This window comes from Bufo bufo, chromosome 9 (genome assembly GCF_905171765.1).
Source record: "Bufo bufo chromosome 9, aBufBuf1.1, whole genome shotgun sequence".
NCBI lineage: Eukaryota > Metazoa > Chordata > Amphibia > Anura > Bufonidae > Bufo > Bufo bufo.
In genome coordinates, this window is record NC_053397.1 from 204,963,140 (window position 1) to 204,973,495 (window position 10,356).

Sequence of the window (10,356 nt, forward strand, 5' to 3'; positions counted from 1 at the left end):
AGATGAAAAATAAAATAAATATACGAATTTTCGATTTCGCAAATATATATGGAACTATATTCTAAATATTCGCGAAATCTCAAAATTGCGATATTCGAGAAAAAAATTTGAAATTCGAATATTCGCGCTCAACACTATTGCTGAACTGAAACAGTTTTGTAAAGAGGAATGGTCAAGAATTACTCCTGACCGTTGTGCACGTCTGATCTGCAACTACAGGAAACGTTTGGTTGAAGTTATTGCTGCCAAAGGAGGTTCAACCAGTTATTAAATCCAAGGGTTCACATACTTTTTCCGCCTGCACTGTGAATGTTTACATGGTGTGTTCAATAAAAACATGGTAACATTTAATTCTTTGTGTGTTATTAGTCTAAGCAGACTGTGATTGTCTATTGTTGTGACTTAGATTAAGATCAGATCACATTTTATGACAAATTTGTGCAGAAATCCATATCATTCCAAAGGGTTCACATACTTTTTCTTGCAACTGTATATGCTGCCAAAATGACTGGGTGAGAGTGATTGGATGCTTTATTAACTTAAAGGGAATCTGTCAGGGGGAAGTTAGAAACATAGAAACATAGAATGTGTCGGCAGATAAGAACCATTTGGCCCATCTAGTCTGCCCAATATACTGAGTACTATGGATAGCCCCTGGCCCTATCTTATATGAAGGATGGCCGTATGCCTATCCCATGCATGCTTAAACTCCTTCACTGTATTTGCAGCTACCACTTCTGCAGGAAGGCTATTCCATGCATCCACTACTCTCTCAGTAAAGTAATACTTCCTGATATTACTTTTAAACCTTTGCCACTCTAATTTAAAACTATGTCCCCTTGTAGCAGTTTTTCTTCTTTTAAATATTCTCTCCTCTTTTACCTTGTTGATTCCCTTTAGGTATTTAAAAGTTTCTATCATATCCCCTCTGTCTCGTCTTTCTTCCAAGCTATACATGTTAAGGTCCTTTAATCTTTCCTGGTAAATTTTATCCTGCAATCCATGTACTAGTTTAGTAGCTCTTCTCTGAACTCTCTCCAAAATATCAATATCCTTCTGGAGATATGGTCTCCAGTACTACGCACAATACTAGTGCTCTGTAGAGCGGCATGAGCACCTCCCTCTGTCTACTGGTAATGCCTCTCCCTATACACCCAAGCATTCTGCTAGCATTTCCTGCTGCTCTATGACATTGTCTGCCTACCTTTAAGTCTTCTGAAATAATGACCCCTAAATCCCTTTCCTCAGATACTGAGGTTAAGACTGTATCACAGATTTTTTTATTCTGCTCTTGGGTTTTTACGCTCCAGGTGCATTATCTTGCATTTATCAACATAAAATTTTAGTTGCCAGATTTTTGACCATTCCTCTAGTTTTCCTAAATCCTTTTCCATTTGGTGTATCCCTCCAGGAACATCAACCCTGTTACAAATCTTTGTGTCATCAGCAAAAAGACACACCTTACCATCGAGGCCTTCTGCAATTTCACTGATAAAGAAATTAAACAATATGGGTCCCAGAACAGATCCTTGAGGTACCCCACTGGTAACAAGACCATGGTCTGAATATACTCCATTGACTACAACCCTCTGTTGTCTGTCCCTCAGCCACTGCCTAATCCATTCAACAATATGGGAGTCCAAGCCCAAAGACTGTAATTTATTGATAAGCCTTCTATGTGGGACAGTATCAAAAGCCTTACTAAATTCTAGATAAGCGATGTCTACTGCACCTCCACCATCTATTATTTTAGTCACCCAATCAAAAGAATCAATAAGATTAGTTTGACATAATCTCCCTGAAGTAACCCATGATGTTTTTCATCTTTCAATCCATGGGATTTTAGATGTTCAACAATCCTCTCCTTAAGTATGGTTTCCATTAATTTCCCCACTATTGATGTCAGGCTTACTGGCCTATAGTTGCCCTATTCCTCCCTACTACCTTTCTTGTGAATGGGCACAACATTTGCCAATCTTATCGGACAACTCCTGTTGCCAGTGATTGGTTAAATAAATCTGTTAATGGTTTTGCTAGTTTGCCGCTGAGCTCTTTTAATAGCTTTGGGTGTATCCCATCAGGCCCCTGTGACTTTCCTCTGTAAAGACACATGCATCAAAAGATTCATTAGTCTAACTGAGGTCCTTTTCCTTCATTTTCCTTTGTAAAAACTGAACAGAAGCATTCATTGAGGCAGTCAGCTAGTTCTTTATCTTCTTCCATATACCTTCCTTCTTTTGTTTTTAATTTGGTAATTCCTTGTTTTAGTTTCCTTTTTTCATTTATGTGTCTGAAGAATGTCTTATCGCCTTTTTTCACTGACTGAGCTAATTTCTCTTCTGCCTGTGCTTTAGAAGCTCTTATAACTTGTTTGGCCTCTCTCTGCCTAATCTTATAAATTTGCTGTCATCCTCGTTTTTTTAAATTTTTATAATTACTAAATGCTATCTTTTTGTTTTTAATGATTTTGGCCACTTCTGCTGAGTACCACAGTGGTCTCTTCCTTTTTTTGCTTTTACTGACAACCCTAATACAATTTTCTTTTGCCTTCAATAGTGCCACTTTTAAGTAGTCCCATTTTTCCTGGACTTCATTGAAACAGTTTTAATCTGATAGGGACTCGTATACCACTAATCTAATTTTTTATCTAAGTTTTTCTAAAATCTAAAACTTTTGTTTTTGTGTGGTGTGACTCAGTCACTGTACTTATAGTAAACCACACTGACTGGTGATCACTAGATCCCAAGCTTTCCCCTACAGTGATATCAGATACCAAATTCTCATTTGTGAATACTAAATCTAAAATAGCCTCCTTCCAGGTTGGCTCCTCAACTACTTGCTGTAGAGATAATCCCAGTAGGGAATTTAGAATATCTGTACTCCTAGCAGAACTAGCTATTTTGGTTTTCCAGTTTACATCAGGAAAATTAAAGTCTCCCATAATGATAACTTCTCCCTTCAATGTCATTTTAGCTATTTCCTCAACTAGTAGATCATCTAATTTTTTGACTTGGCTAGGTGGTCTATATATCACACCTACACGAGTTACCTTATGATTATCAAGCTGATAATCAAACTGACTCTAAATTGGTCTCGCTAACTTGTATCAAATTAGATTTCATGCTATCTTTCACATACAGGGCCACCCCTCCCTTTTCTTGCCTTCTTTGTCTTTCCTGTATAGAGAGAACCCTGGTATTGTAATATCCCAGTCATTACTCCCATTGAACCATGTCTCAGTAACAGCCACTAAATCTATATTCTCAGATGCCATTATAGCCTCAAGTTCATTGATCTTATTCCCTAAACTGCGAGCATTTGTAGACAAGAATCTGAGCTTGTCATTGCTTAACCTTTGTGCTACTGGCATCTTCTGGCATTGTTCCGGGGGGCAGTCGGACTGCTGGATTATCACTCTTTTTTCCCCTTTCCTAGTTTAAATGCTCCTTAGCAAATACTTGGAACTGTTCACTGAGGACATTCGTTCCCTTGAGAGAAAGATGCAAACCGTCTTTCTTGTACAGTTCTTTTCCATTCCAACGAGAGCTAACATGAGACACAAAGCCAAACCCTTGGTTCAGACACCATTCACCAAGCCATACATTGAATTCCTTAATGCGCATCTTCCTGTCATGCTGAAGGTTATGCACAGGCAAAACTGCAGAGAATGAAACAGTTGATGCAACCTCCCATATATCATTTCCACGTGTGTGAAAAACTTCCTTCACCTTTGACACCTCATTGCAAGCCAGATCATTTGTCCCAAGATGGACAATAACATCCACCTCCCTTTCCTGCTTTGCTTGCCTAACAATATCAAGGATCCGTCGTCTATCCCTGATAGCGGTAGCACCAGGGAGACATCTCACAACACCATTTTCCTCAAACTTCACACCTCTTATGATGGAATCGCCCACCAACAGCTGCTTACTATCAGTCCTCACCTTCTCCTTTTTGTCTTTGGCTGCAGTCTTGCATACTTTAGGCATGGGAGATGATTGTTTCTCACCCACTGTGCTTGAGCCATCCTTCATGTTGCTCTTGCACTCTGAACGTGCTGCAAATGAATTATGGAGAGCCACAGACTGTGGGACATGTCTTCTATCCACAACTCTCAGTCTACCAGAACCTGCAGTAATCCATCTTCCATTTCTAGGGGGCCTCTGTGGCAGTGGCATTGCAACGTTCTCAGCCTGAGTTTGTTTAATGGTTAATTTACAAATCTCAGTTTTAAAAAATGCGATTTCCTGCTGCATTATGGAAAGCTGTCTACAGATCAGACAGCATCCAAACCTCCGAAGAGTGGAACCTGAAATAAAAGCACAACAATTCCTGCACAGAACCAGGTCTGCCGTTTTAAAGAGGGGAAAGATTATAAACAAACAAATATTACTTGTTTAGATTGTATCCACCTCCAGATTACCTCCAGAGTATCTCCTGAATATCTCCAATACACTTATAAAAATCAGCAAGCTATAATTAGGCAAGCTAATACTATGTGGCTATATATACACACACTCCCACAAAAGCTCCTCCCCCAACAAAAAATGTAACACCTTAATCACCTATGCTCATTTGTAATCAGACAATAGTGATAACCTGTCTAACAAATTCCTCACCTGTTTTTAAAAACAGTGTCTGAGTATCCACCAGAAACACCGCTGAAGTTCTGCTACAGTGGAAAAGCTCTGAGTTAGTCTAAGTTAGTCTCCTGAATATTTCCAATGCACTTATAAAAATCAGCACTTGGAAAAATCAGCAAGCTAAGTTCACTTATAAGCCAGACACAATGCCTTGTAGGACTAGCTCTGCGGAACGAAATGGTACCTTTCACTTGGCAATCTGGAGAAAAAGTAGTTTTAATCCATATGGAAACGAGCAGTTAAGTGCACCGAAGGCGGGTCCAAGTCATGTGTGCACTCTTGATCCTCCCACTTCATCTGCCAGACCTTCCTCTGCACTTTGATTGAAAGGACCAGGCAGTGGAAACATCATAATACTTGACCCTGTTAATCAAAGTGCAGAGGGCACGGCAGTTGCAGAGAGAGTAGAGTCTCTAGGTGTAATGGCAACACCCCCGTTGCTCCTAGAGGCTCATTTGCATATAATTAAACATCCTCTTTCTCAGCAATACGGACACATATGAACATGGGACCAACACAGATGCCTTCAGCTGCCAAGTGCACAAGTAACAGGTCATCCAGTGTCATAGGTACAAATCTGCTGACAGATGCCGTTAAGGGTGGGTCCGCACTTGCATTATGGCATTCCTTTATAGGTTCCGTTTATAACTGAATGCCCAAACGTAATGCAAAACTGAAGCCTTTAAGAGGCATTCTGTTTTGATCCGTCACAATAGAAGTCTATGGGCAAGCATAATGGATCTGTCTGGTTTCCGTTATGCAAAACGAAAAAAAAAAATATATGTACAGGACTTTTTTTCTGTTTCGCATAACGGAAACCAGACAGATCCATTATGCTTGCCCATAGACTTCTATTGTGACGGATCAAAATGGAATGTCTCTTAAATGCTTCCGTTTTGCATTCTGTCTGGACATTCCGTTATATTCCGTTATAAACGTAATCTATAACGGAATGACATGACACAAGTGCAAACCCACCCTTAAGCTGCTACATACCCTGCGGACCGGTGTGGCGCTGTTTCTGGAAGAAATCATCTACATTTTGCTGTACAATCCCTATATCCAATACAAATTCCTATTCCCAAAAGACTTTATACTTATGTGTCATATGTTTTTTTTTTTGCAAACCTGTTCAGCTGGCAGTTGCTCTGGTAGCTGAAGGCGCATTTCATGATGGTGTCCAGGGTCATGAGGCTGACGTGATGGAAAAGCTCCACAGGGTTCTGATCTGGGATAAGACGTTCCCATTTGTCCTACAATAATACAACATCAACAACATATTTCAGGAGCTATAGATTATAACCATAGAGACAGTGTAAGACTGGCCCACCAGAGAACCAGAGGATCCTCCTGGGCTCTGATACCATAGTAACCCCAGTCTGACCCCGCATAGAATTATAGCGGTAATATGGGGTCCCACCCTGAGGATTTTACCATAGTATCAATACAGATAGGATTCACTCCTGAAGAATCTTAGGGATTCCAGAAATGTATTTTGACTCCTTAGATGGTACAACTCGACCCAATGGTGGAAAGCCCTTGAAGCCATACATTCTGCCCATACTGTAAATTGAAGCCCCATCCTGATGAAGAACGGGGGAAGCTATCATCCCTGTTTGGTGGAAATCCTTTGTTATATTCCATTATTAAACTTTTTGCAGAATTACCAGCATGACAGTGACGCAGTCGGACATCAGCTTGACATACGGCTTCAGAACATCATAATGAAATCCCGGGGTCAGCAGCCGGCGATGTTGAAACCACTTCTCTCCTGATAACACCAGCAACCCCTTCCCTAAATGATGCAAATGTGAGAAATTAGCTTTTTTGAAGATTTAGAATGTGGATTCAGATCTTGGTGTCTGATACACAGGAAGGCTGTTACTGGATCCTGATGAAGTCATCCTTAATCACCTCAATGTCTGTAGGCACCTCAGTCATAGTTATTTCTACTAAATTACATACCTATCCATGGAGTAAGAAAATGGTAGGCAAAATTATCCTTTGGATCTAAAAAAAAGACAATCTAGGTTAAAATTTTAGAGAAGGATTTCAAGGAACACTTTGGGGAAAATGGCACTGTGTTATTCTTAGGACCTGTCTTCCCTCCTGAGATGTCTGTTTTATCATCTAATTGCATTCCCCATGTAATAACAATTCTGGAGCATCTATTCCTATGACTCTATGTCCTGCCATTCCTTTAATATTCCTGCTAGAAGTTATGAATGGATTGCTAACAGTTTACATTGAAGGTCCAGCTGGGTTTTACCAGTTGAGGGCATGTCCATGCACAGTCTAATACTATCCAATCAGTGCTGCCATTGTCAGACTGTGTAGGGACACACTTTTGCACTTTTACTACTCCTTCCAGTTTTGAGAAAAGGGTAGGAAAGCGGACATGGATAGCCTGTCGAGCTGATATAAGGAACAATCATTAACTGCAACATTTTAAAAGTCTTACTTCAGTAAAGGGCTGGCATAGAAAGTAGAATAACAAGTGAAGACCAAAATTTTAAAGGGGTTATCTGGGTTTCACCCTGATGCCATGCGACGGGCACTTCCGGGATCACATGCCATACACTGGGCATGTGATCCTACCCTGGGGTTAGCACCCTCTGTGCATGCGTGAGCCTAAATCTCTCACCACAGTGCTAACGAGTGATTCAGACTCATGCATGCTCTGTGGGTTCAAATGCCAGGCTGGGATTATGTGCCTACTGTACTGCATGGGATCTAGGAAGTGGCCCCCATATGGGATGGCGGTGTAAACCAGATAACCCCTCTAAGATGGCCATACACATTAGTCTAAAGTTGATTAAAAAAAACGGGTTGACCCAAACGAATGTTCGTCGGGTGAAATTTAACAATGAACAATCGCTTTAGCCGACAGGTGACAGAGCTCTATCGTTTGAAACCGTCAGCTGTGTTTAATATTTTCATCGAAAGATCTTTTGTTCAAAGAGTGATCGTTCAGGAATGAAAGAAATTTCTAAAAGAACATTCCCAGAAGGATCTTTCCTACATCGCCCGGTTTCATTGAACATGTGTGGGCAGTTTGATCAACCGTAACGGTCAATATGGACCAAAGAGTGTCTGCAAAACTAACGTTCACCAGATGTTTGCTCAACTGCTGTTCCATTATCAACCATCTTCTACGTACGAAAACACGTTCAGGTTTCCTGATGCAGTTTTGGAAGCCAAAATCAGGAGTGGCTCATAAAAGTAGAGAAAGTACAGTATAAAGGGTGGATATGACTTCTGCTCTTTTTTGAATCAGGCTACTGGTTTTGGCTTCCAAAACTGCATCTGGAAACCTGACCATGTGGTCCTACCCTTAGACTTGAAGAAACACCAAATTTATCAAACATTTTGATACATTTGGTGCCAATTGTGTCAATGCAGACTCCTGCCAAATTGACTTCTATATTCCCTTGGTGATAAATCTCCTGCAATGTGTGACAGAAAAATGGTCAACAAGACGTCATCGCAAAGGGCCTCTCACCTTGTCTGGACAGGATGGCCTTTGCATAGTCTGGGTGGCATATGCTCAGTACTGCAAAGAAATTTCCCAGCCACAGTGGATAGGCGTACGGGTATTGTTCAGCATGACGAACCATAATCTCCATGTCATTGCCAGATTCATGGAACTATGGTGGGAATCAAGAAAGACAGGTACTCAAAGCTGAGGCATTTACAATGAACAGCAATGATTTTTTGGACGGTCAGTTATCCTATTGATTAAAGCGCGTTACTCATTTTCTAGATATTGGTGGCCACTCAGCACCCCCAGCAACCAGTTGCCAGCTCTAGAACACGCATGGAGCCGAAAGCAGAAGACTTCATCTACTGTGTAGTGACCATGCTGAATGTGAGCTGGGCTGCAGTACCCAGCACGGCCACTAGGCAGTAAATGGAGTGTTCTGCTCTCTGGTTCCGTCCAGAGTTTTGTTTCCTGCACCGGCAGCTGCCGAAAACAGCAGATCAGTGGGGGTGCGGGATGTAGAATCCCCATAGATCTGATATTGATGATCTATCTCTAGGAGCAGAAACTCCCTATTAAGCTAATAACATTAGATCACATTCACTCGCCCTCATTTGCAAATGGAAGTATCGTGTGGTAGTGTGCCAACTAATGAAGGAAAAGCAGTTCAGAGGTCAAGACATGTAGTAGCTAATCAAGAAAAACAAGATAAGAGGCCATATTAAATAGTCACACAATTAGGTTAAAGGGGAACCCATGCAGAATATCACAAAAAAGTATATGACAGATCAAGCAGGGTTTACATCACCATTTCGTTTTCCGTTCTTCTGATCCTTCAGAAGAACAGAAAACCAAAAAACTACCGTAGATCCTTTATTTTGAGCACCCGTTATGCTCAGTTAAGCAGATTTTGCATCAGTTTTAGACATTTGCATCTCATTGCAATACAAAGTATTTTTTTTTCTGTGTAAAATAACGGATCTGAGATGGAAATGGCTAAAAATGGATGCAAAATGTGCATAACAGTGAATAACGGATGCTTAAAATACAGGATCCAGTTTTTTTTCTTTTATCTTTCAGTTCTTCTGAGGGATTAGAAGAACGGGAAACAAAACGGTGACGTGAACCCGGCCTTATCCCATCCCAGTGGGGACAAGTGGAGCTCAGACTACAACCCTAGATAAGGTAAAGATACGATTAGGTGATTTTAATCAGACTTCTAGTACAGAACAAAGTTTAGATAAGGTTAATATAAGATTCAGTAATTTTAATCAGACCTTCTAGATGACGAGATGCCAGATTAATGGAATTTCACTGCCAATTTGATCACATAATAAGTGACTTTTATTACAGTAACTATGGGAGTAACGCAGTAACATAAAGTACATTGATGCAGAACCCTCTACATCGCACACCTCTTACCTCCTGAGCATTGCCGTACAGCCAGTGACGTTTAGGACCTTCGAACTGCCTAAAATTTTTCTCCAGCTGCCTCTTATTCAGGTAGAGCTTCCAGGCTTTCACCAGCACATACAGGAGGCAGAGCCAGACCGCCCAGGACCACACACTCTGCGAGTGGAGCCCGAAGAATAGAGGGGATGACATGTCCGGGACGCAGCCTGAGCTCTGCTACATATGTCAGGATTGTCACACTGGAGATAGATCGTGCTCTGTTGAAAAAGGTTCATAGGACATTGTAGGGAGGAGGAGGAGGAGGGAATGTCAGGATGAGGGCAGGAGCAGTAGACAACACAATGGGCCTCGTTTATCAAGGCTAGTGTAAAGATACACTGCCTTAGTCATTGATAGCAAAAAATCAAATTCCACCTTTCATTTTTCACAGCTCCTTTAAAAATGAAATGTGTAATCTGATTGGCTGCAATGGGTGACTAAACCAGTTTTTTCTTTACAGCACTTTTGATAAATATCCTCAAATGCATACCTCCTAACCGTCCCGGATCCAGCGTGACAGCCCCGGATTTCAGTGGCTTTCCTACGGTCCTGCTTCCATAGGACGCAGAGACAGTTGACTGTAATGGTGAAGCAGGGTGCCATCCGCTCTCCGCTTCACCATGCAGCTCAGATGCCGACGCTCACCAGCAGCACCATGCCCTCACACGAATACATCCCCCATTGACTTTCAATTGTGTTCATGACGGATCTGTCTTGGCTATGCTAAAGAAAATACAACTGGATCCGTTCATAATAGATGCAGATGGTTGTATTATCAGT

At 41.2% G+C, this 10,356-nt stretch overlaps 1 protein-coding gene across 1 annotated transcript in view; it reads right to left on the minus strand.

Moving 5' to 3' along the window:
- Window positions 1–10,142, minus strand: part of LOC120979040 (cytochrome P450 4B1-like) — a 34,832-nt gene extending 24,690 nt beyond the window's left edge. Inside the window, exons 1-6 of the mRNA XM_040407557.1 lie at window positions 10,067–10,142; window positions 9,547–9,794; window positions 8,146–8,290; window positions 6,609–6,653; window positions 6,311–6,438; window positions 5,772–5,896 (exon numbers count right to left, since the gene is read on the minus strand). Of these exons, the coding sequence (XP_040263491.1) occupies window positions 5,772–5,896; window positions 6,311–6,438; window positions 6,609–6,653; window positions 8,146–8,290; window positions 9,547–9,729 (626 nt within the window). The 5' untranslated portion in view covers window positions 9,730–9,794; window positions 10,067–10,142. The remainder of the gene's footprint in view (window positions 1–5,771; window positions 5,897–6,310; window positions 6,439–6,608; window positions 6,654–8,145; window positions 8,291–9,546; window positions 9,795–10,066) is intronic.
- Between the last annotated feature and the right edge of the window lie 214 nt (window positions 10,143–10,356).